Source organism: Miniopterus natalensis, chromosome 15 (genome assembly GCF_054644295.1).
Source record: "Miniopterus natalensis isolate mMinNat1 chromosome 15, mMinNat1.hap1, whole genome shotgun sequence".
NCBI lineage: Eukaryota > Metazoa > Chordata > Mammalia > Chiroptera > Miniopteridae > Miniopterus > Miniopterus natalensis.
The window spans coordinates 41168059-41195709 of record NC_142095.1 but is presented as its reverse complement, the minus strand read 5'-3'; the positions used below and the strand labels follow the sequence as shown (position 1 = coordinate 41195709).

The 27651-nt window shown below is 39.5% G+C and overlaps 1 protein-coding gene across 1 annotated transcript in view; it reads left to right on the top strand.

Annotated features, from left to right (window-relative positions):
* CFAP20DC (CFAP20 domain containing) overlaps window positions 1–27651 on the top strand; it is a 193137-nt gene that overhangs the window by 99618 nt on the left and 65868 nt on the right. Inside the window, exons 8-13 of the mRNA XM_016205538.2 lie at window positions 8110–8246; window positions 8904–9066; window positions 10434–10550; window positions 11654–11773; window positions 14588–14880; window positions 24665–25000. Of these exons, the coding sequence (XP_016061024.2) occupies window positions 8110–8246; window positions 8904–9066; window positions 10434–10550; window positions 11654–11773; window positions 14588–14880; window positions 24665–25000 (1166 nt within the window). The remainder of the gene's footprint in view (window positions 1–8109; window positions 8247–8903; window positions 9067–10433; window positions 10551–11653; window positions 11774–14587; window positions 14881–24664; window positions 25001–27651) is intronic.

Genomic DNA, 27651 nt, shown 5'->3' with positions numbered 1-27651 from the left:
GATGAGGAAACCGAGCCCGCAGACATAAAGGAATTAGTGAGCGCTAGAGCTGGGCTGACCAGGCAGTCTGGGCTCACAGACCCACTCTTACCTACTCACCCTCGTCATGATGCCGTTTCTCACTACCACTTAAGCATCATCTTCTGGGGAGCCTTCTTGTTTTATAGGAAACTTGTATTTCTGAGCCCAAATGATGGAAGTTATCTGCCAAAGCCTATATTATATATAAGCTGTACTATGTGGAAAGCTTTCTTGAGATGATAAAATTGTTTCCCTAAAAATGCTTCTCTAGTCATTAAAAGGAAAGAAAAAAACTAGGCTAATTATAACTTTTTAATAAATTAAGACTTTGTGAAGAATAGTAATATGTTACACTTTATTTTTATCCTGTTGACATTTCCTACCTTAACACACAGATGGTGTTCTTACATTGTCTAAGGTTTTACTCAAGTTCAGAGGAGAAAGAGATATTCTAATTTTACTTTTTAATTTGATTTTATTGCCTTTCAAAAATGTCTTAAGCTTTTCATTAATGAGATAAGGCTAAATACTGGTTTTAATTATTTGCAGAAGTTAAAAAATGATTTTGCTCACCTAGGGCCTTTCCTGTGTTAGTCATTTATCTACACACTTGTCTCTTCATGATACATTCAGGGTTTACAGACTAACAGTCCTCCGACTGGTCTAAACAAGCTTTTAATTAAAACCCTTTGCATAGGACATGCACTCTCAAAGCAGCCACAGTTACCCCCACATTCTGCATGCGCCCACATCTGATACCTGCCTGGCGTTGAAGCCACTTGAGTTTGTCCCTCCCCCACCCCACACTTTCTTTTCTCTGAAAAAAGATCTTAGGTGTTTTGTTCTATACTTGGTTCCTCATCAGCCCCATTAGTCTTCATCACATACATTAATTATCATATTTATGAAGTTCTGGTATCAATTGACATCATCGTTAATAGAGCGCTTTTCAGAGAGCAATATAAAAGTTTTTCACAAAGCTGCCCGGCAAATGAATAGTGGATGTCAGCGGATGTAGGAAGAATGCCCGGTGCTGCCCTGCTGGGCGCCTGGGCCGCGCCTGCGCGGTGAGGAGGCACGGCCCCGCGTGTGCAGGCAGACACCCCCACGCTGTGAGTCCGCTTCTTCAGCTCTGGAGGTGCGATGGCGATGACGTCGCACAGCGATTGGAAAGTGCGTAGGGGTCCCGGACGCATCGTCGTGCTTGTCCTTGAAATGTCGAGTTGCATGTCGTTTCCCGACCCCAACGCTAGATGCCAGCCCTCTGATAAACACGCTTGTGCCCTTTGAACTCGCCCCTCGTCGCTCTTGTCCCAGGCGTGCTCGTGTCGTTATCTGTGAATTGCTCGCTGTGCCACCTGCCCCGAGACCGTGGGCTCCGGGAAGGTGCCGTGTCCGCCGCGCTCCTGGCTCAGTGCCCGGGAGAACAAATGATTGGAATGGGCTTGGCAAACTATTAAATGCGATTCAAGACGGAAGATATTAATTCTATGTTTACTAAGCATATACGCCCTACTAAGGATGGTATTTAGCATGTTATGTGCATGTTTCATGTAATCTAACAAAATCACGACTTAAGTACTCTTATTACGCCGGTCGTAGGACTGAAGGAGATGAGGTATAGAAGGTGAAGTGCCTTGTCTAAAATAATATCACTCTAGGAGATAAGCCTGCCTTTTGTATTCTTTCCATTCTTTATACCAATGCACATATTGTAGAGTAAAAATTAATCTAATTCAAAATCTGGATTCTGGTAGAAGTTTAATTCTGATTTGATTATTAGATAATAGATGTAAGTCTTAAGCATGAACCTCAATGATTAGAGTTGAAAATTCAGCAGGTTTTTCTGGTTAAGCTTTGAAAACCCTGCAAACTGAAATGACTATAATAATTACAACATTGTATCTTGAGACAAAAATGAATGTTTATTTTTCTAAAAGACAATTAGAAAGTAGACCCTCAGGTTTTATAATCTAACTACAAAGGTATGTACCCCTCAGTAAAATAGCAAAATAATTAATGGTAACATCTCTGACCTACACCAAGTTCATTTTCCACAAACTCAAGAAAATGAACCGCCTAGAGCATGACTTTAATCTAATCTTGATTTTAACCTTATGTTATGCATATTAATGTCAGCACTTAAAAAGAGTCCTTTTAGAATTCAAAAGGCTTGTAGTTTTCTTTTAAGATTTTTCTCATTATAGAAACTTTGTCCCTTCTACTTTTTATTTTAGAAACCAAAGGTCTAAATTACTTTTCCTTGTAGGTTTTAATTAGGACCCTATTATAATGGATACCTAGTATGATACATGTTTATAGAGATAATTATGACAATTAATGATTATAAACAGAATTATTAAAGTAAAACAGTCTTTAAGAATGTGTGTGTTAATTGTACTAAGTTTTAAAAGGTGTTTTCATTAAAGAGATACTAAATAGTGGAGTATTGGCATACTTTGCTTTGTGGGGGGAAAAAAGTGAACTAAAATTTGTAGAAGTTAAAAAATAAATTTAAATTTAAATACACAGTAGTATATTACTCTTTAGAGAAATCCTATAGTACATGCTCTTATAAAAATATAGAATAAGGTAGTTTTCTGTGATTTAGGGGATTAGATCATATCAGGTTTAGGTATGTCTTTAATATCCACCGGATAACTACTGCTAAGCAAGAAATTCCTCTAAGAAATTCAAGGTACTTAGGAATTGTAATTTATTAAATAAATATGAACTAGTTGACATGTTTATTCTGTTAAAATTATAGCTGGAATTGTGACAGTACGGTTTTTCAAAAAAAATAATTTATTGAGGTATAAATTCACATAAACACTACATATTAGTTTCAGGTGTGCAGTGTAATGATTTAACATTTACACATGTTGTGAAACAATTACCACGATATGTCTAGTTAACATAGTTACAAAAAAATTTTTTGTCTCGTGATGAGGACTTTTAAGGCCTACTCGCTTAGCGACGTTCAAATATGCAGTACCGTACTAACTATAGTCGCCACGCTGTACGTTACATCCCGTGACTAACTTACTTTATACTTGAAGTTTGTACCCTTTTCAGTATGAGTTTTTCAATACTCCCTCCTCCCAGAAATCCTCTTTTTAATCTTGGGTACCATCCACAATTTTGGTGAGACTGTCCATTGTCTACCATGTGCTATGCTGGGTCAGCAGATGGGGGTACATACAGTCCAAATTAATGGTCTTTCTACTCAAAGGAACTTCATTGGAGGGAACCTGCATATAGATAAAGAATATGAAAAAAACAACAACAAGGAAATTGCCACTGTAAGATGTTTGAGCAGAAAGATATACCCATGCCCTTGTGGTGCTCATCACCAGAAAAAAAGGAGGGGCTGGCTCTTCTTCCAGTACTGACAGTTCCCATCTAGGCCGTGCCTTATCCCATGCAGCCCTTCAGTACCCTCAGTGTCTTATTTCTTTCTGGGAAACTCACATTTGAGAACAAAATCAATAGTTTAGGATTTGTGCTACTGGTCACAAAAGGTACAAATGATGAGTCTATAGTAGAGTTTTCCAGTTGGCCTGGAGTTTGTGTGTCATCTCTTTCTGTTATTGATCCTGAAAGACTAACAGTGCTTTGTTGACTCTAAGTGGATATTTGTAAATAGCCAGAAAAAATAGAGATTCACACATAGCCACGTCTGTTTGTTAACACTATGAAATTTCACCTATAACCTGAATAGGCATCTGGCTGTGGTACCACGGCACTGGTGCCGTTGAGAAACACACCTGTTATGCACGTATCAATGTCTTGCTCATTGTTGACCCATCTCGCTCATCTCCACATCCTGGCAGTCGTCCAGTTCTGTTCAGTCTTCCTCCTCAATTTACACATAAAACCTTCAGTTGGATTTTTCTTAAAATGAAATTCTAATCATAGTTAGAAATATACAGCCATTTAATCCAACTTCTCTTCTGACCCATTACATTTAATGATTCATTCACTTTACTCAGCAAGGATTTATTGTGTACTTACTCTGTGTCAGGCTAGGTGCCAGAAATTTAGGGGTGACAAAGCAGGCCACTGGGTTTGTATCTACCGAAGCACACGTTAGCAGAGAAACCCGTAAACGTGTAAAAGTGCAATTCTGACAAGTTATGTGGGGGAAAGTTTATGGAACTATGCTGGGGGACTTAACCCTAGTCAGAAAGGTCCTGGAAGACTTATCTGAGGAAGTGACACATGAGCTGACGGTCTTCAGGAGGAAAAGAGTCTTCTAGCCATGGGCACCAGCATGTGCAAATGCTCTGGTAGGCAGGAGGAACTGAGGCCGCCAGTCTACTGGGAGAGAAAGTGAGGGGTGTGAGGGATGAAATGAAGGCAGAGCATGCAGATCTTTGCAGCTGACTTTGAGGGCTTTTTTTAAAATCCTAAGAGCAGCAGGGAAGCCATTGAAAAGTTTTAAGTAAGGAAAGTGAATGGCCCAATCAGATTTATGTTTGAGGGAGACCACTCTGGCTGTATTTTGGAGAAGGCATGGGACGGGCCAGAGTAGATACAGTAGATCACTTGAGAGGCTTGGAAATCCTCCAGGAGAGGGATGATGGTCGCTTGGATTGCATTGCTGGTGGGGAAGGTGGAGAGAAGTAGGCATGGATTGGATATGGAGAGGATGGAGGTGTCCAGGGTGACACCTAGGTTCTAGCTTTTCAAACTGGATGGATTTGGTACTACTCATTAGACCAAGCTTTCAGTTTGAAGTGCCTTTGAGACATCGAAGAGGCCCTGGGCCAGAAGGCCACTGCATACAGGAATGGAGTTCAGAGGAGAGCATGGGCTACAGATAGAAATTAGGGAGGCATCTGATATCTGAATCTGCCTTACAATATCCAGATTAGCTTTCCAGACTTCTGCTTGAACACCTTCAAAGTGACAGAAAAGTCACTGCTTGAATCCTACTCATTCATTCTGATTCTGCCATTTGGACAAGTGGAATCTATCTTCTACCTAATAGGGCTTCAGGAATTTGAAGAAAATTGGAATAGTTTATCTTCTCACCTAGCCATCCACCTCAGATCTTCTGTCCAGCAAAACCTCTCAGATCAATTCAGCAACCTAGGCCGTGCCCATCTCTTCAGCATCATCTATTTATTACAAACAAAAACAGACCCCAAGCATCCATATGCCCACACATATTGCCTCCATTCAGATCTAAATATGTGTAGCTTCCTAAGTATGGTACATTATCACAAGCTTATGCCTTTTCTCCTGCTATTGCATGGAAAAGTAGTTTTTAATTCCACCACATGTAAAATTGCAGCTCCATAGTACAGATTACTGAGACCAGCTAGCTAACTAGAGGAATGTTTTCAGGGGAGTAGGTCAGACAGAAAGTGGCCAGTCGCTCTTTTATTCTTCTTTTTCTGTTCTCTTGCCCCTCAGTCTATTGTATTGTTACAGCAGCCTGAGCTAAGGGGGTCATCTACAGATGGTTTCTGTTTTATTCTGATGCTTGCTAGAAGGCTATGCTGTAAGCTACAGGCCAGAGTTGGTGCATTCAGGGACAACCTCAGAGACTCACGGAAAGGATCAGCTGTTTTTGTTATCTGTAGGGAGCTCTCCTCGTCCCCACTGGTCGCTGGTGGGAGTGGACTTCTTGTGATGTCATGAGAAAAGGAATTTTCTGAGACTCACACTGGAAGAGGACATAGTGTAGAAAGCTTTATTTCTATGGAATTAAACTCCTGAATTTCCAAGGTCCCATTTCCCTCCCTTGGATTTCATTGCTGGTGGAGAAGGTGGAGAGAAGTAGACATGGATTGGATATGGAGAGGTTGGAGGTGTCAAGGATGACACCTCTATTCTGTCTTTTTAAACTGAATGGATTTTGGTACCATTCCATTAGACCAAGTTTTCAGTTTGAGGAGTCTCTGAGACATTGAAGAGGCCCTGGTCAGGAAGGCCACTTCCCTCTGTCCTGCTCAGAAAAAAGTTCCATTTTGCTTTCAGCAAAGCTAAGATTAAAGCCGTTGCCCAGAATTTCCATTCCATATCTGCACAGTCTAATCCAGAATCAGGCTATCTTAGCTTGTGCTCCCCCCTGCATTCCATCAGTCCATTGCATGTGGGGTCCACATGACCATGGGCCTTGCAGCTTCTAGGAACACGGGGGAATGCAAGAGAGCCATAAGAGCCAAGAGCCAGAGTGAGTGAACTCCTTTGTCTGGGGATTATGTATTTCCAAAGTTTTGTGGGCTTATAGTGGCCTCACCCCCTCTGGCCAATTATTTCTGTTCCAGGATAGACTGACAGGTACCTTCCCTATGTTATCCCGACTTTTTTGTGCATGCTCCCATCTCCCCTTTGTCCAGTCCCTTCCCCCAGTGATCTGCAGAAGGAATGGGTCGATGGTTCCCTGGGGAGTGTAAAGTTGCAGCCTCCTGGTGAAGATCCCCAGATAGCCATTCTTATAATGTTTGGCCTTCCCTTTGCTCCTTTTCTATTATTAATACCTAGTTAATTACAGTGGTACTATCTTGAACTATTGATAGATACTTCAGTGAAGCCTCTTGGGTACAGACTCCCAAGTTGACATAGCTTAGACAAATTTCACACACCAGTGGACTAATTCAGGGTTTCTAGGGCCCTTTAGTCTGAAAACAGATGACTTCTTGCAAGCAGTTCACTGACCAGAAGAACAATTACAGAGAACTGAGTGAACCGATGAGGGAAATTTAACGATGGTTGCTTGTTTGGAAATACTGTTTATGCAGTTGTAATGTTCTATTTTTATTGATATGTGAGGAAGCTCTTTTTATTTAGTTATGTATTTATTTTTTGGCCAGTAGTTCTTAATGTCCAGGACTGTAGGACAAATGTGGACTCACTCAGGACCAGCGGCATAATATTCAAGTTGGCCCTGTCTCACAGGTGGGCACAGCTGAAGGTTTTCTAGGTTGAGTTAAGGACCATCACCCTCACCTGCTTTATTAGTCAGAGGAGGCTAACTACAGTCACAAAGAACTCCATAGTTCTGGTCTAATCAAGGGTTCCTTAGGCAGCCTTCTATAGGGTCATTCAGAGACCCAGGCTCCTTTCATCTAGTGGCTCCTCTGGGGCCTTAAAGCCTTTCACTGAGTCTTCTGCATCTTGTCAAGAGATGAGGGGAGAGAGAGCACAGGGGACTATGGCAGGAGGTTTTAGGGGCCAGGAATTGGTTTACACTTCTCACATTCCCTTAACCACAACTCAGTCACTTGGTTCATGGAACTGCAGGGAAGGCTCAGAAATGTAATTTAGCTGTGTGCCCAAAAGGAAAAGGCAGCCGGGTTTGGCAAGCACACCTGCCTAATCCTGGAGGTGATACCAGTTGACTCGCTTTCTCCCCCAAAACTCCAGTGATTCCCTATTGCCTACCAAGTTAGAATTGCCTCTTAGCATTTTAAGACTCTTTGCAATGCAACCCTAGTCTGTTTTTCCAGCTAAATTGGTAATTTCTTTCTTCCCCAAGCATACCCTACCCTTTTGCTCTTCCATGCCTTATTCAGGCACTTTCACCTGCTAAAGACACCCTACATCTCTTATTTCTGAACTCTTATCAGTCATTCAAGGTCCATTCAAGAGGTCACTTATGCTTCATTCCCACTGGTCTGCCCTATGTTATAGTTACATTTACCTGTACTATCACCTCCCTTCAGACTCCCTGAGGGCAAGCAATATGTCTTATCTATTTTGTGTCACTGACAACCTCTAGGAAATGCCTGAGAGAGTGTTCAAGCAAATACTTGTTCAGTTGAGGCTGAATAGTTTTATTTCAGTTATTCCCTTAAAGAAAAAATAAGATGTATTTTTTAGTAGTTTTCCATTTTTTTTTTTTCTTTGAAGAAGAATATGTGTGGTAGTAGTTCTCAAATGATTATGGTACTTCAGCAAATTATAGATAAATTACAGAAAATTATAGATTTCTGTCTACCCTCCACCCCTTAGCACCCAAGATTCTAATTATACAGATCTGATAGACCATCTGATATTGGGCCCCAGTATCTGCATTTTTAGTAAGTGCCATTACACCCATTAATGAGCTATTATTGCCTTCTTTTAACAAAACAGATCAGTTCCTTAACAGAGGAACAGGCAGTGTGCGGAACAGTAAAAATCAAGATGTTTGTCATATCGCCTTTGGATCCAAGGTTCTTGGGCCACCTCCACTCTCTGGTAGAAGAAATAACATGAGGACATCGAGTGAGGTAGGAGCGAGGTTTAAGAGCTCATCGACACGTGAGTGGCACGGGAGGGGAAGGGTTTCTCCCACCGCTGGCTGGAGGGGGAGGAGGGGAGAGGCGGGCTTGAGAGACTTCATGCCAAAAGCAGAAGGCTTGAATAAGTTTTGAACAGAAATTCTGGACTTTCTAAAACCTCAAAACCGTTTTCTTTTTGTCATGTCTACACAATATTTTTGAGTATTCTTTTCATTAAATATGTTCGCAAAACTTAAAGGTAAATATATGTGAGCACACTTGGTGGTCTCCTTCAAGGAGGAGTTGGGTCATCACCAGACACCTACAATGAACAGGTTTTCAAATGTTATGTTTTTACTTTTAATTTCCTGTAAATTTCTGACATACACAGTGATTTTCGGTGCAACTCCTACCCACTAAAGGTGGAGTGTAGCAAATAAGTGCATTTTAATTTATATGTCTAAGAGACCTGTCTTCTGTTTTATCTCATATTATTTTTCTCCTTTCTAATTTTCCATCATCATTTCCCTTGCCAACAACATTTAATCTGCTCGTTTCCTCTAGTTTTTCCTCACTCTTTGTCTAAATATTTCTTCTATGTAGATCCTAGGAATAAGTGCAGTTCCTGTATTTTAAAATGTGCAGATTAATTCCTTTTCCTTATAGACAGTAAGATCCGTTGGGTCCAAAAATAACCGATCGTGCCAGCTGTCCAGAGTAGAGAGGGGCGTTAACAATGCAGAAGTGTCAGCTGTGCTGGTATCTGAGTCTGAGGAGCAAGGAGATAAAGAAAATATTCGCCAAATAAAGCTGACTGTACCTCTTCGTGGTAAGAATGAATCATGCATAACAATTGGTAGCTACTGAAAATAGTGACAAATGTCCTTGTTAAGATAAATCTGAAGTTATATTTATGACTAGATCTTAAGTCCAGACAATTGCCACTTAAAAATGAAAGGTATAATAGATATTGAAATATGTTTAGAATTCTTATATGCATAATATTCTACAATCGAGCATTCTATTTATTCTGTTATTTCTAATTCCTATAGTACCTTGTGTTTTTACTTTATGATGACTGATAAGGAAATAATATGGCACCCTTTTTTCACTATATTTTGGGAGCTTCATGTGCATTTTAAGTTTTTTTAACTTAATTTTATCTTTTAATCAGTCTGTCCCATTTGTAAAGTTTATCTTCTCTCATTGATACTAAAACAACCCGTCGTCTCATTTTATAGATTGGGAGTTCAGGGTTAACAGAGAGGTAAAGTGATTTGCAGTCTATAATCATTAGAAAGAATTGAGACCATAACCCACTTCCTGACAGTTTTTCCGCCCCTACCTGTCTAACTTTTGTTAGAGTCGACATGGAGGCATTTGGGTTCATTTTATTTGATTTAGAAATTAATGAGCCCAGTTACAAACTGTATCTCCCATGGAGTATAAAACTGAGTAAGGAAATGAATAACATAGATATTCAGTCCTGGCCCTGCCACTGTCTGTGAGGCCTTGATGAAGTTTCTTAAACCCTGTAAGCCTCGGTTTCCTCATCTGTAAAATGGGGATACAGTTACTACCGGTGCCAGTAGCAGTGGTCAACAACAGCTGCTTCATGGGTCATTGTGAGGCTTCAATGAGAAAAAAATCAGTCAAGCACATCATACTGTGCCAAGAAATTAAACATTTGGTAAATATTAAATGCTGCTATGAATATTACTATTACAGAATTAAATTACACTTAAGAATTCTTTAGGTTTGATATCAAACCTCTTTGGGTCTTCCAGAGTTCTTTTGGAAACTACCCTCTAAGTTCTCACTGCATTGTGCTTAACTATACCTCCTCTTCTAAAGGAAGCAATAATTTTTCAGTATTAGCTGTCAGTTTCATTTTTCATATTTTTAATATAGCATGTGGCATGATTAACATTAATCAGATTGCTCTTAGCTCTCTATAAGGTTATATTACATGAATAAAATGTATTAGTAATTTTGAAAGCCTGATACAATCCTAATATTAGCAGAGGAATAAACACCTATTTTCTGGGAAGGAGTAAGTTTTGGTACAGCTTTACATAATGTCGAAATGGTACATGGGCAGTCTCATTATAGCTATAATTATATTTTCTGAGTTATTTCAAACCATACAGTGCTTTCTGATCTGGCTTTTTGTTCTTTGATACGAAAATGTTCCAGCTGATCTGCATATTATGCACCCACATCCCCCTCAAGAACCATCAGCGGATAAGAATAATAACAGGAGAAGACTGCGGTTAAAAAGCACCAGCAGAGAACGGACAGAGACCCCCAGCGGTATGGTCTGATTCGCTGCTATCTTATATCTGTGTGTGATTCAGAGCAATGGAACCTCTCCCTGCAGGTTGTAAATTTCAAAGGATTACGAACCAATTCATTTAAAATATAAATGTCTGCCCTACAGGGATTGTGGAAATCAAATTTTCTGCAAAAGAATTGCTCTAGAGCCCTAACAGAGATTTGCTGGATTAAATAGACAGCACCACAGAAATAAAGGACTTTCTGCTTGTACTCTCAAAGGCTGAATACGTTTAAGTTATTATTTTTTCAAATATGGGCTGCCTGTAGACTTTACTAAAATTTAACTTAACCCATAATTTTTCATGTTTCATTTATGTCTCTTTTTCTACATTGAGCCCTTTTCAGATTGTTTTTGCATTTGCTGTCTCTCCCTTTGAACTCCTTGCCATCTGATATCATGCAGGTTGAAATTTCAACTCTGCAAGCAGTAATATAGGTGGCTGTTATAGGTATCCGTTTAAATAATGGATCTGGGGCATGTATGTGTAGATTTGTATACACATGCATTAGTCTATCCTAAATCAAGCCCAGAATGTATCATATACACATCTGTTAGCATAATTTCTCAAAAATGTAGGGTTCTGAGTAGGCCACAGTTCAGCTTGCCAGGTTTCATATCATTTTTATAAAACAGTAGATAGAAACATTAATTCTGCAGTAATTAGTGCCTGGCCTGTTTTCTTAAGATGCTGAAGGAAAAAGCTTGGTTTAAAAGAGTCCAATAAGAATCGTAATTTAAAGAAAACACTCCATTTTATGTGGAACCAAAGGGAAAAATATAAGACCCTTTAAAAATTATATGGGTTTTAGAATTCCTCTTATCACATATTGTAAAACTTAAATCTAAAATGTCCCCATGCATATATTCAGGAATTATATTTTGAGCCTCTACAAAAATGCAGCTGAGTTCATCTTGATACTTTCTACTGAAAAAAAGGTCTGCATATAATCTAATGTCACCTCTAACTTGCTTTACAATAATATATAGAAAAGTATACCAAATTAACACCATTCCTCAAAAATTCATGTTTATGAATATCAAAAAAGTAATATAACGGAAAATGTTTATTGTAATAAAGGTAGCTCTTCAGGAAATGACAGGAGTGAAGATCCGGCAGCCACTCTCACCGCTGCGTCCCAACGAAGAGCAGCCGCACCGCAGCCCCGCGCCCCGGCACCCGGGTCCTGTGATGAAGCAGGTCTGCGCCTTTATTATGCCACAACGGTCCATAATTAATAAGATCTGCATGTGGGAAATAGTTCAGACCCAGTGACTTTGAAAAGCCGTGATGCAGCCATTTGCTAAAATCTATCTGCTTTTGTAAATCTCCTTTTAACCTCAATTTCATGTCAGACTTTAGTGGATGAAAGAGCATTTTTATTTTCAAGTTTTAATGCACTGGTTGCCCTGTCGCGAACACAAGTTTAAAATATTGAAGTTTTCACATGACATTGTCCCCTCCCCATGCTGATCGCATGCTGCATGTCTTCAGTCCTCCTCACAATGGCGATGCAGCATCCTAGAGCATGGAGCTCGTCAACGTATCTTGCCGAGCAGGCGCGCAGTACTTTCACAGAGGCAGATTGTTTCTTGGGGTTTTTTTTTTTGCAAATTGTTGTCGAGCAAGGGAAAAAGGAAAATAAATTATCATTGTTTGTAGTTTGTCAGTCTTATTTATGCAATGTTGAAACCTTCATTAAAATGTTAGGTGCAATTAGTGTCTCTAGCATAAATCTGACTGTGTAGAAAAACTAATTAGATGTTTAGGTGATCATTCTCGCATTTATCTTGTTTGCTGCAATATTGTGATTACACAGTAATTTACATATTTTCCTAAGAAAACACACCAAATTATTCATTACAATTGATATGGAAATATTTGAGGTAAAACTGCAAATTCCAAAAACACGTGTGGAAGTGAGATAATTAGAGTTTGTTTGGGGCGAAAACAGTCCTTTTACCTTGACTTTTTGACAGTTAGTAATATGTTTGGCAGTAGGTCAGACAAGTTGTTTAATTGCATAATGAAGATTCCGTTATCTTTTCCGCTACTGTTTTTTTTTTACATATCCATGAATGTGATGCAACACATTGGTTTTTGTAATTTTTTTCAACCTTTATTAAAGCATTTACTTTGTTTACAAAGCACCTGCTATGTGGTTAGCACCATGCAAAGGGGTTTGCTGTCAAAAGAGGACAGCCCAGTGACTCTGTTCATTTCACCTGCCCACGGCGACACTGACTCAGGTCCCTCCACATCCCCACGAGGGTGGCCAGGTGAAGCACGTTCAGCCTGCCTTTGGCCACTTACTTAGACTCTGTTCCTGAAAACATGCAAGTCTTGTCCCTAATAGAGTTTCTCTAAGAAAGGTGCATTCATTGCATATAGGCAAGTTCTGTTATGCAATGGTAGTCTTAGACCAAGAAACAGATGAGCACAATGGTGATGAATACAATTTTATTTGTGTCATCAGTGTTATTTCTATTAAAGGTCTTTTTGTTTGTTGCTTGTGCTTTTGCAGCATAGGCTTTAAAGTTTCAAGTTAGCAAATCTTACATATCTCTTGGATACTTTTCTTGTGGTGATAAATATAATAGGATTAAGAGTTGGGGGTAAAATATCCATGTCCACACAGATTTTAGTAAGATTTTCACCATTGACATCGTGCAGCAAAAAAGTAAGTTCCAAGAAAAATAGACTAATAAGTTAGAGAAAATGCTCAACTCTTTTCTGCTGTCATGCTGAACAAAGTAAGCATGCTTTTAATGATGTCATTATACAGATTTGTCATTTCCAGCTTGCCTGGATCTTAGTTTTAAAATCTGTCTCAGCCCGGCCGGGCGTGACTCAGCTGTTGAGCATCAACCTAGGATCCAGGAGATCGAGGTTCGATTCCCGGTCAGGGCACATGCCCGGGTTGCGGGCTCGATCCCCAGCAGGGGGCGAGCAGGAGGCAGCCGATCAATGACTCTCATCATTGACGTTTCTCTCTCTCTCTCTCCCTCTCCCTTCCTCTCTCTGAAATCAATAAAAATATATTTTAAAAAGAAAAATCTATCTCAGTGTTGAATAAAAGATTATAATTTTTTAAAGTTTTGATTAAAATGTTTCTAAGTGGTAGTATATAGTATTTTAAAATGTTTTTATTGACTTTAGAGAGAGAGGAAGGGAGAGGGAGAGATAGAAACATGGATCGGCTGCCCCCTGCACATCCCCTGCTTGGGATGGAGCCAAGACCCAGGCATGTGCCCTGACCGTGAATCGAACCAGTGACATCCTCATGCATGGGTCAACACTCAACCACTGCACCACACGGGCCAGGCTAGTATAAAGTATTTTTAAAGAAAATAAATAATGGTGTGCAAAAAAAAATTCCTATCAAAACATTCTCTCCTAAAATTAAACATAAAGGTCTTTTTCACCAGCAGAATTTACCAGTCACATTAACAAGTATTTCTGTGGATTTACTATTACTTGAAAAGTCTACTCAGTTTAGTCTGTGAATTTTCCTGTTTTAATCGGTTGAATGAAGAGAAAAGGCTGTCACCCTTTTCATGGTTCCCTGTCCTCCGGGATTTATAATCCAGACAATGCCCAGATACTTTGTTTAAAGAGGCTTGTTAAGCACTCTGTCCTTCTGCAGTTAAAAGAAGATATTAGTAAGTCAGCCATTTAAATTTGGAAGATTTTCCCCCTCTGGAATGTCAAATTAATGAAGCTGTGCTATAAAGAACTTGCTGCAAGACAGGTGGTAATTATTTCAGACATAGATTTCTTGGCCAGGTTTGAGCTCAGATGGTGAGGGAAGTGCATGTGAGGTGCCCGGAGCTTTAGGCCTGATCGATGGGTTAAATGTTTGTCAGCTTACAAGGTGGTGGGTAAATTGCCATCCTTGGCTTTGCGCTATTTAATAAATCTGTTTCAACAACAAGAAATGTTAACCTGACTGCCTGCCTGGAATAACACTTACAGAACACTACTCTGATTTTTGTCATCTCTTCCAAATGTCAGATGAATGGGTATTTCCCGAAAGCGATGGTCACATTCCCCTGGGTGATGACTCGGGCCACACTTCCCACCTGTGGCTGGAGGCCCTCGAGGGCAGTGGGCATGACCAGCAGGCACAGGAGGCCCAGATTGCTCCAAAGGACATCTTCACATTTTCGTCAAGACCACGATCAGCACCTCACGGAAAGACTCAGAATATGTCCCCAGAGGGGTGCCCATTTACTTGGGATCTAAAAGAGGATTCCAGCGCGACCCACCTGGAAGAAGACTTTTATGGCGGAGACAGCAGCGAAGAGGTACCTGCTTGATGAGTGAAATAGTTTCAAAGCACAGTTGTTCCATCACCTCTAATAAGCACTAAAACTAGTTTAAATGAAAGAGGGGAAACCAACTGCTATTTATAAAAATGCAGCAGATTGCAATGTCAGTCCACAGTTGCCTCAGGTTGTTATGGTAACTCTAAATTGTCCCCCCTTTTTTATTAACGGCCAATTTCATTTTTAATTATAGAAACCAGTTTTGGGTTTGTTTTTGTCTTTTTATTTTAAGCGTTGTTTCATAGAATGAGAAATAATATGCGGTTTAGTTTTATGATAGCAAAACCAGTAAAACATTGAGAACACATTGTTCTAGATCTCTGGGGAAATGGTGTTGCGGTTGCTAAGCATTCTGAATTGACAGTTTTCTGGCTTCCTTACTCCCCTGCCATCCTTTCACCTTAGACCTATTAGGACTCATTATTTTCCATATGGTCCCAGAATTTCAAGAGTTGTGCCAATTAAAGTTTAGATAATGAATCATGGATTAGTTCTGGGACTTGCCTTGCAGGAGGTTTTTGTTTGCAGTTATTTAGAATATAAATATATCTTATAAATTAGTAAATTCATAAAAAGTTTTTTAAAAGCTTATTAAAAACCAAACTGAATATAGTTCTGAAACATTTATTTAATAAGTGAACATTGTGATAACTCTTTCTTCCCTATATGAAATGAATTTATTTGTGAAATTTCTTTAGCTTTATTCTGAAATGATAGACAATATTTTCTAGAAAAAATACTTAAAAAGCAGATTACAGTCAAGTTTTGGTCTAGTAGAATTATACAAATCATTTCTATGCAGAAATTATAGACATTAATAATTAGAAAAACTTGTGTATGCTTACAAAACTTTGTTTCAATAATTATAAGTGATCAAGAATCCCCCTTTGGCCAGTGGGATGTAGATTAAATCCATAGCTTCTACCTTCAGAGCCAGTTGAGAATATGGGGAGATTGTTCAGGCAGTAATTATGGTTTTTTTCAACTTTTAATGAGTTTCTGTAGCAAAGTGCATGGGGAGATCATTTTTTTATAATACCCTTGCTTCTGATTGTGATGAAGCTATCAGTCATACCAAACATTAACCTACTACAAACTCCTTTATGCTTAAAATAGTACATTTGATGCCAGACTTTTCAGTGTTGCTATGGACATCTTTGTTTCACCCTAAATAACCATAAGCTATAAAACTGTAAAATGGACATTTGTCTTCAGCATCTAGTATTGTCCCCCTTCCAGTGGTCAATTCTTCTACATTATTAATTGGATAATCTGATAAATTAATTCATACCATTTCATTAATTGGATAGACCTATCCTCTTCCCATGTCCACAGCACCATCTTTCTTACCTCACCCAAGAGAATCACTGTGATGTGGAAATTTCATGACAGGTAAGAAAAGGCAGTGCTCTGGAAAACTTTGAGATAAGTGTTATGGGGAAACTGCCTTTTCAGTAACAAAAGGTGAGGATAAGCCTTGAGAAGAAGCCATAGAGCTTCATGGGAATATGAAGAATATTAGTTCTGAATATTTAAATATTATTACTTTATGACTTTATTTTTCTACCAGCTACTCTACTTCTGGCATCCTTCAACATTTATTATGCACACATGTACTTATTACCAACTACATAAAAATGAAAATAAATTTATCATGCATTACCCAAGCTCTGACTGGTCACCCCTGTGCCATGACCATCAGAATGACCAGAAGCATGTGGCTAGAGCCTGTAGTGGGACCGTCTCATTGCTAACACCTGCCCTGGCCTACTTTTATTTGGAGCCTGTTAAATATGACAGTCAGAGAGAGGCAGAAGCCTCGCCATATTATGCAAGCTCTGAGGTTTGCTGTTAGAGGCAATAACAAGATAAAAACTAAAATACAAAAATATGACCCACAAAAATGCCAGGCCATGTTTAAACAAGTTCTAGAATTTGTAATGATCCCTTCTTTATCAGATTGGTTCATGGGGGGGGGGGGGGCTTGTAATTCTTTTTTATAAGATTACTTCTCCCATTTATTAATTATGTAAGTCAATGGGAAATTGGATTCCAAACTTAAACTGTTTATTTACATGTAGTCTTTAAGAAAAATCAGTTTAGTTGATATAGGCATCCTTACTATTAGTTGAATTATTTGAGAATGTTGTATCCTTAGAGTAACATAATTATACTTACGAAAAACATGTTATGTTATAAATAATAATGGACGAATGAGCAATAATTTTATCACTTATTATGCTGAAATTTATAACTTGTAGTTAAAAGACTTTATTTGCTGTTAGACCATTGAGTATTTTTAAAGAGAAATTATATGTATTCCATAGCATATTAACTAGGCAAAATTAACTCATGTTATTAGGATAGAGGAAAAGCACATCTGATAGTAAAGGCTAATTAAAATAAGCTTTAAGTGATACATTGTCTTTGTAATTTAAGTTTCTAAAATAATTAATTCACATCTTGGATCTTCATTAGTGCGAGAGCCTCAGAAGTATAAATTTTTTGCCCTGGCCGGTGTGGCTCAGCAATTAGATCATCAGCTCCCACAGGGTTGCAGGTTTGATTCCTGACCAAGGGCAGTGCCTGGGTTGCAGGTATGATCCCCCGCCCCAGTCAGAGCTTGTGCAGGAGGCAACCAATAGATGTGTCTCACATCCATGTTTCTCTCTCTCCAACCTCCCTTCCACTCTCTCTAAAAAGCAGTGGAAAAAATACCCTCAGGTGAGGATTTTTTTTAAAAGTACAAATTTTTTGTATGTGTTCCTATCTTATTCTTTAGGCAGTCATACATACTAATATTCCTGATAATTAATTTTGAAGTTGTACATCCTATTTGAAAAGCAAAGTATGGAAATATATTGTGTGGAGAGCTAGAAAATCAAGACTGCCATGGAAAATGAATTATCTTAGAATAGCTAGCAAAACAGAGCACTCTGCCTTTCACGCTATTGCAGCATCTGAAAGAAAAAAGCCTGTTACCATTACCGTCTCTATTTGTACCTTATGCCATTAGTCTCAATGTGGCCTCTGAGTGTATACATCTGGTTTGCAACTTGAAATAGTTAGCTTTATAGTAATATTTTATTACTCCCATAATTTAATTTTTTATTTAGAAATACTGTCATTTTCCCCCCAAACTCTGGCTGTATATCACATACTGAAGCAGATATTTGCAAGGACAGGTAATTTGTCTTGTATAACAGTCCAAATTGGAACATTTGAGCCAAAAATTATCCATATTTGGACATGAATTATGTGTACTGACTATTTATAGTGTTCGGCTAAGCTAGGGAGCTTTCAGATCTTCTCTCCCTCTGACTCCGTGGAAGCCTAAAGGACAAGATTGCAAACAACAGATTTAAAGGACCATTTTAGTCTTTCCTCTCAGTTTTACTGGGATTGTTGCTTTCAAGGTATTTTTTTAGCACTCGGTAGTTAAGCTATTTCATTTATTTTTATTTCTGCATGGCCTTTAAAAACTTTTAACTGTCAATTTATGTGTTGTAAAATATAGGGAAGGAGCCGTCCGGTGTTGCTCAGTGGTTGAGCGTCGACCCATGGACCAAGAGGTCCCAGGTTCAAGTCTCGTTCAGGGCACATTTAAGATACATTTGAATGGTTGATCTTGCTATCATCAAAGAAGATATTGTTTTTTCATTCTGTTATGACTAATATCTTCAGCTGTATTTATGCAAATAACTGTGCTCTTTGGTTGGCATTGGAAATATAAACCTATATCATCTCTATTGTCTGCCAGTCCAACTAAAAGGTGCTGTCAGTTCACACATTTAGTCATGAAAACAGTGGACGAAAGTGAAAACCCCTGCTGACTCGATCTCAATTACAAATTCAGAGTTGCCATCAAAATGTGTTTGGAATATAGCAGGTGTGTCTTATTACTGAACTTTTAAGAATATTATATAAAACATTATTTACAGTAGACTGAATTAAAACATCAATTGAAATATAAATAAATACAATCATTCACTTTTACAAAGGCTGAAAACAGGGTTCGATCCTGACTCACTCAACATTAAAGTTGTGATACAAAGAGCCTGGGTCCCATCTGCTCCAAGTCGATGGCCCTCAAGAGTCATTAAAATTATCCTTTTAAAATTGCAGCTCAGCAAGAACAATCTGTTTTGTGCATCCAGAACTCGTCCAAATGCCCATCTGCATGTCCTTGTAAGAAAGTAGTTCCACAGAGGAGGTGCTGGCTCCTTGGGGAAATCATTCCCATCCTCAGCCTGCATATGCTGTGCTGCAGTTAATCAGGCGAACTCTATTGATGTTCCTGGCACTGGGGCGTGATTGAATATTTAACAAACAAATGCTTCTAAGCCCAGAAGACAAACAGTTCAAGAGATTTGGGACTTTTAAAAAAAATACATCGAGTTAAATCAAAAGCATTTTGTATTTGTTCTTCTGAAAAACAGATGAACAGATGATTGGAATGTGAAAATGGCTTGACAATTTCTTTACTACTCTGACAAATTATATGCAATTGCTGTGCAGGTTTTCAGTAGCTAAATCATAAACCAAAGGGGGAAAAGTGGTTGTTTTTCAATCAGATCATAGTAAGCCAACTTCTTATGCATATAACAAATGTATGTTATATAGAAAAAATTAACCCAAAACCATGTTGAGCCCAAATGAGTTACATATGTGAGATCAATAAACATCATCTATCCCTGTACCATCTTTTTCAGTAAGGCCAGAGCATTGCTAAGAGAGGAATAGGGTTTGCCAGTATACCACTCCTGGTAAATACTATGCTAGTTTATATTCTCCATCTATTTCCTCTCTAAAGGAGAGACTGACCCAACTTAAATCAAAATATCAGGCTCATATATCATCTTGCCTTTCTCATTTATCCTAATTCTCTTTTCAGAATCTGGGATAAACCAGATTTAGTGGTTAAGCTAGCTGTCTGTGCCCTGTCCAGATTCTCAAGTTGTCTGTCTTTTCCATATATTTAAAATAGCATGGAAACGTATTACTGTGGAAATGCAATACAGCCAAGATAATGCTCACCAGGGAACCGGCTGCATCTGTCCACTCCCTGGCCCATCTCCATTTCTTGGCCCATCACATTAGGAAAAATGGGAGACAAATGTCCTTATACATACTCATGAATATGTCTGTGTATATAATCACTGCTCGTGCCAAGCCAAAAGAAGGATTTTACAACCGAGTAAACTACTGAAAGGAAGAAAGGCTGTACTTGACCCACCACAGGTGCAAGAAATAGGCTTCCTATCAAATGGATTTTTAAAGTGTTTTTTAAATGATGTAGCAACATCTGGTTTTCTATGCATTCCTCTAAATTCTCATCACGGTACATCTGAAACTTTTTAAATTTCATTTACTCCCTTCCACCTTGTGAAATCAATACCTTTGTAGGTATCTGGTATCTCTCCGCTATTAGACTTTATTTCTCTCAAGGGCAGTGTCCATGTTCTTCATACCTGTGTGTCTTACATAGTGCTTAGAAAATGCCTTGCACGTAGCAGAAGTTTAATATTTATTGAAGTAATATTTATTGCAAAACTCTTCATTTCTGCCTATGTCATATAGAAAATGGAATCCAGGGTGATCCAGAGATTTGGGCCCAAAAAGTCATAATTATACCTTTTTCACTTATCCAGCTTATTTTTAGGTCCAAAATGTTTTAAATCCACAGTATATGTTTTTATGTTTTTATTATAAAAATATGGTGGAAATGAATATGTAGAAGGTCTTTTGGTCACAGAAATCCCACTGCCAATTGTGTACAACAATTATAGGAAATTAAAACTGAATTTTAAAAAGAGTTGGAGAAGATAGAGCGCTGTCTAGTAGCCAAACTGAATTTAAAAAAACAAATCTGAGTTCTACCCATACCTTCTCAGAACTAAGACTTGGGGGATGTTGATATTCTCCCTTTACCTTCTCCAAACAAAACTAAACTTTTATTCTTTTTTTATCTCTATGAAGCAAAAACTGCAAGAGTCACCACTGCATTCCCTAGTAATTTGGGGCAGCGGGCATTGCTTAGGTCTCTGGCACTCTCCCATTTTCTGCCTGAAGGCAGGGTTCTTCAACCATATGAATGTCCTCAAGGTTCGTAAAATGGCAGTAAAAGAAAAGTCCACCCAGTGACAGCAGAGAGGGTTGCCCAGTGCCTGCAGTCCTGTTGTAAGTGTGGAAATATTCTTACCCTTCTTATGTGTAAGGGCCCAGGGAGCGGCACCCACTCACCATCTGTTCTTTACCCTATCTGGGACTCTGGAAAATTTCTTTATCATTTATAAAGAAATATATCAGAAGATCAAGCCAGCATAGCCAAAGAAAAGGTAGGCCCACCTTGAGTACCACGAAGAAATATTCATAAAATATCCTTAGACACTCTGTGGCCTTCTTTCTTTACTAGAGATGGGCAAGCTGTTTCCTAGGGGAGGTTCTAAGAGCTGGGTGTTCCTTTCTTGAGATCCCTGTTGTCTGCTAATCCTACGTACTTTCTACACGAAGGAAAAATTATAACATGACAGGATTAAAGATCTCAGACTCCATGTAAGAGCTTCCCAGAGTCACAGAGTATCACCTACTCCGCCTTCCACAGAACCCTCAAGTCAGCAGCTTCTCTCTCCTTCACCATCACCATCACCATCACCACCATTGCCTTAACCCGGCCGCCTCATTGTTTCTGGTTATAACAATTTAATCATCTCCTCATTGGCCTCCCTTTCTACTCCCTGCATAGAACACTCTAGACATCCCACAGACAATATTCACACGAACTCATACCCATGCCTTCTATTTTGTGCCACTGAGACATTCTTCTGCCTGAAATCACTCTGTGACTCCGGGTAGCCTTCAGGAAGAAGTCCTCGGATGGCCTGATTGGGCTCTGGGCTGCCTTTATGTTCCCAGCATCTGCAGTGCCTGGAGCAACAGCGTAGCCCACGACGGGGAAGAAAGGGAGAGGCCGAACGGTGGGAAACACGCGCGGGCAGGTGGGCCGCTTCCAGGGGGAGGGTTATCAAGCCCTCTCCCGCCCCGGGCCCCTGTCGCGGGCTCTCACCTTTCTTCGCCCACTTCCTCCGGAGGGAGATTCCGCCTTAGGCAGCGATCTGTGTGTTGAGGGTGTATGGTGGCCAGACATTCAAGAAGAAACTAAACAGTTTAATCAGTCGCTCAAATATTTTGTTTTAAAATGCCAAGCTTCGGAAGTAACTGGGTGTTTGATGGATTCTGCGTGGCAGTAAATGGAAGGGTGGGGAAAATAGCTCACTGAAACCGAATATAAGATACACGTTTGCAGACATCAAGTAGCATCTTTAAAATTTACTCTGTTTTTATTGATATTTTTTGTTCTAAGTTTATCATTTTAACATCCATTTATTTATTATATATTTAAGTAGACAAGACAAATTGGAAAAATCTACCATGGCAAGTATCAGCAATGATCACATTAGTGTTTTTTGTGTGTTTTTTCCTTTAAATTTACTTTATAGCAGAAAATCTACCAATTAAAATAGTAATATATTTTGTGTTTCCATTATTTACTTTTGTGGCCATTGACTTTATGTTTTTAATCCCTTTCTCAAATTTTAAAAATTAAAATTTTTGCTTTCCTAGAAGTAATCCCAGGACTATATAGTAGCAAAATTCTAGCTTTCACTTTCAGCTTTCCCAATAATTATATTTAATGAGGTTTATATCTTGTAGGGGAAAAAATGCTTTTTATAATGGAAATTTTCATGTAATAATACTATTTCACCAAATACGTTCTTTTATCCACCACTCTTAAACAATGAAACTGCCCTGGAATAATAATATAAGACAAAAATACTTGCTTCTACTTGTTTTCAGAGTAGCATTTCCCTGCTTAAATATGCTAAATACCATACGTTCTAGTTCTTTCTCTTCCCATGGAGTTAGCTTATCAGGAAATCAAAGTATACAATTCTTAGATGTTTTAGGTAACTTCCTACAAAACCTCTACTTGTTAGACATTCTTTGGAATGAATATATTTTAGTGACTATTGTTTAATGTTCTCTTGTTACTCAGTGGTTTAAAAAAAAAAAAATGTGCCTTACTCAGACCAGAGGCAAACACAGCTGGGCGTCTTAGCAAATGATTTATATCTCTACGTGGGCGTTTTTAGTCACTCTTTTTTTTTTCCAAAAAGACCTGATCTTCTTTATTTATTTTTTAATATTTTTTTATTTTTCAATTACATTTGACATACAATATTATATTAGCTTCAAGTCAATGATGAGACATTTCTATAACTTTACAAAGTGATCATCCCAATAAATCTAGTACCCATTTGACACCACACATAGTTTTTATAGTACTGTTGACTCTTTTCCCTCTGCTGTACTTTACATCTCCATGACTATTTCGTAACTACCAGTTTGTACTTCTTAATCCCTTCCCTTTTCACCCAGCCCTCGAACCCCTTTCCCATCTGGCAACCATCAAAATGTTCTTTGTGCCCGGCCAGGCGTGGCTTAGCAGTTGAGCGTCGACCTAGGATCCAGGCGATCGGGGTTCGATTCCCGGTCAGGGCACATGCCTGGGTTGCGGGCTCGATCACTGACTCTCTCGTCATTGATGTTTCTATCTCCCTCTCTCCCTCTCCTTTCCTCTCTCTGAAATCAATAAAGATATATTTTTTAAAAAAACGTTCTTTGTATCTGTGAGTTTGTTTCTGTTTTGTTTGTTTATTTTGTTCTTTAGATTCCATATACAAGCGAAATCCTATGGTGTTTGCCTTTCTCTGTCTGACTTCATTCCCTTAGCATAATAACCCCTAGGTCCATCCATGTTGTTGCAGATGGCAACATTTTATTTTCCTTTGTGGCTGAGTAATATTCCATTGTATACTTCCAGCCATCTATCGGTGGACACTTAGACTGCTTCCATATCTTGGCTAATGTAAATAATGCTGCAGTGAACATGTGGATCCATGTATCTTTTCAAATTGTTTTGGGATTATTCCAATAAATACCCAGAAGTGGAATTGCTGGGTCCTTCTGTGTCTCTTCTTATAGCCTTTGTTTTAAAGTCTGTTTCATCTGGTTATGCGCGTTGCTACTCCAGCTTCCCAGCTTTTCATTTGTTTGTTTGTTTCCCTTTGCAGGAAATAGCTCCTCCTATCCCTTTACTTTTAATCTGTGTGTCTTTTCACCTGACACGTAGGCAGCACATGTGAGGGCCTTTTGTTATCCATTCAGCCACCTTTTGTCTTTTCATTGGAGCATTTAACCCATCTACATTTAAAGGAATTGTTGAAATATAGTCATTGACATTCTACTATTCATATATTTTTCTTCTTCTTAAAGAAGAACCTTTAACATTTCATGTAATACTGGTTCTTGTCTGGAAACTCTTTTTTTTAAAAAAAAAAAATATATATATATATATATGTGTCTTCATTGATTTCAGAGAAAGAAAGGGAGTGGGAGAGAGATAGAGAAACATCAATGATGAGAGAGTCATTGATCAGCTGCCTCCTGCACGCCCTCTACTGGGGATCAAGCCCGCAACCCGGGCATGTGCCCTGACTGGGAACTGAACCGCGATCTCCTGGATCCTAGGTCTATGCTCAACCACTGGGCCATGACGGCCGGGCCATATTTTTAATTGCAGAATAAAATAAAATATATGTATATATTTTGGTTTATTCATAGAATATATGAACTTTTTAATCAGTTACTTATTCCCTGTACATTTCGGCTCAAAATGATTTGCACTTTGTTCCCTTTGCAGGGTAGCCACAGTGACCAGGCTTCTCCGGGCCCAACAGCTAGTCCTTCAGGGCTAACTCGGCTACCGTCAGGGAGCACCGCGGGGAAGGAGTACCTGCAAGGCGCCCACGCGGGGGCCGCGGCCCCGCACAGCCAGAGCTCCTCGGCGCCGCGGAGAGGAGACAACAGCTGCCCATCGAGCCTGGTGCCTGCGCCGTGCCTGTCTCCCCCTGGAAGAAGGAGCGAATCCTCTCAGGAAGCTCCAGACCCCGTTACCAAGGCAGAGGACCCCCCAGCCCGAGTGCCAGCCTCCCTGAAGGACATGTCAGCGACGCAGAGGCCGGGTCCCGCCGTCCCGGTGAGTGGCTCGGCCCGGCTCCCGGGCGGCCAGTGCATCTCGGTGCCGCTGTTCTGTCCCGCTTCACGCTCATTCGCAGCAGCATCCATTTGTCATCATTTGGGTGATCAGTAATGTATTTTCTTTCCTATTCAGATGTGTTTTAGCTCAGTAACAGCAGCTGTTAAAGAGTATCGCACATCCCAACGATAATAGAATGCCTCGTGTTTTTAATGAGATAATTATCGTAATAGTTATTTTTTTTATTTCCCAGTTACTTCTCATTATTTTAGTCATCACTGCTTGCAAATTATAAATGAAGATCTTATTTTTGAGCCAAAGGCTTGCCAGTAAAATTGACAGATTTTCAATAACAATGTACATTAGGAGCTATAAAAGCACCATTATTCTATTCACTTCTGGTCTCTTTGCAGCAGTTCCCCAAATAATACATGGTGTGAGGGAAGGTTAACAGTAAAGCAGCATCGTGGAATAAATCCCTAGGCTAGTTGGGTGGCTACATTCACATCAGGTTGATTTTTTTCTTCCTGTGTGAGTCCTTTGCTTACTTCACTTCCCCCATAGCTGCGCTTAGGAACTAGAGCTATGGGGGACAAATGACACCTATATTCATTAGAGATTGAACATTAGAGATTGTCTTCATTTGTCACGTCCTGAGTATTCTACATGTGTTCCAATGTAAAACTTTGGTTCAATTATCTTCTAAGCAATTTAGAGTGGATTTATTGTTACCTAGCATGGGTAACAGACACATTCATCAGCAGCAACAAAATAGAAATAGCCGATATTTCTTAAACATTTAGTGCGTGTGAGTGATTGTGCCAAGCCTTCTTCCATGAAGCATCTCATTTAATCCTCACGATGACCCTGGGAGGTAGAGGCTATCATCTCCTTTTCTCCGATGAGCAGACTGCAGTTCGGAGCAGTTGTAGTTTGCTCCAGGACAACAGTTGGCTCGGGAGTCACAGCTCGAACCTAAATTTTCCGAGTCTAGAACCACTGGCTGTGTCCACCGTACTGTTCTGCATGAACATGTGCTAGGACATAAAAGCAATGGTCTCTCTTTAAGAAACATCCAAGAAGAAAACAAATGTATTTTCCTCTCTTTATTCCTCATGCTTGTGTGCATATGTGTATATGTGCATGTAAGAAAATAGTAAATCGCATAACCTGATGAAAATGGATTCGTTTTATGGCGATTTAGGATAAAAGTGGTCAATAATGTTTTTGCATGTTTTTCGTTTTGAAAATATTTCTAAAACAAATGATGTTGTCCTGTCATTTTTTCCTTTGGTTGTGCTAATAATTGGAATGCAGCCAATAAACTAAGCTTACAGATTTATTCTACAATGTTGGGCTGCCAGAAACAACCAGAGCAGGTCTCGGAGAAGCATTCCACTCCACCTTCTCCATGACCTTCCATTAGGTCATATCTGTCATCCTATGTACCCAAAAGATTGTTTATTTCCATTTTTTTTATCTTCCTTTAGAAATAAAACCAGAGCATCAAAATCAGCTTGGGAACTTCAGGCACAAATGGACTTTAAGTACCTGGCCACTCAGCAAAGTCCACTGCCTAAAAAATTGTGCCCTCTGATAATAGCGACGAATAATGAGAGGAGAGAGAGCAGGGGACTTTTCCTCACCCGTTCTCTTCATTTAAGAAGCTTTTAGGATAAGAGAGTTTCCAGGAGACCCTCCTTACAGCTGCTCATTGCAGGTTTCACAGCGCAAGCCTAACCCATGTCTGCTCTGCACAGAGCCCTCTAAGCTGGTACTAATCCATTTTACAGCCAAGGACACTGACAGAGCAGTGGCTTCAGAGGGATGAGAGGGAGAGGAGCTTGGTCTCTGCTGAGGGGATAAAGGCCCAGAGGCATTGCTTCCCATTTGTGCAGAGAGCTTTGACCTCAGGGTCAAAATTCAGACTAATAAAATTTGATCTCTAGCAACCCACATGATTGCTACAATCTATGGCTCAATTTGTGGATGTGATCACCTCAGTTTAATAGGATATAAAATTATTGGAGCCTCGGCAGTCTGCCCCACTCCAGAGTGAATTCACAGTGCTAGTGGAGTGTTCTTCCAGACACACCATTTGGAAGGAGGTTTGTGGTCATAGTGAAAGGGTTCTAATGAGCGCCACTTTCCGCCTGATGTTTGCGGGTAAGAATCTGTGGAAACGTGTCCTCTAAAGTGTGTTGTGTGTGTACTAACTGCACAGAGGGATTTTCCCAGGTCCCAGAAACCCACAGGGGTGACTTTTTAATGACCACCTTACCGAGATTCGATTCGCACAGTACAGAATTCAGCCCCTTTTTAGTGTATCCACAAAGTTGTGCAACCATCACTGCTATCTAATTTTAAATCATTTTCACCCCAGACACACTTCAGTACTCATTCACTGTCACTCCCCATTCCCCTGTCCCCCTAAACTCCTGGAAACCGCCAGTCTACTTTTTGTACCTGTGGAGTTGCCTTTTCTGGACATTTCATGTAAGTGAAATCATACAGTATGTGGCCTTGTGTCTGACTTCGTTCACTTAGCTTAATGTTTTCAAGGTTCAACCATGTGGTAGCAGGATATTCCTTTTTATATCCTGAATAATAATTCATTACTGGGATATGCCATATTGGCTTATTCATTTATC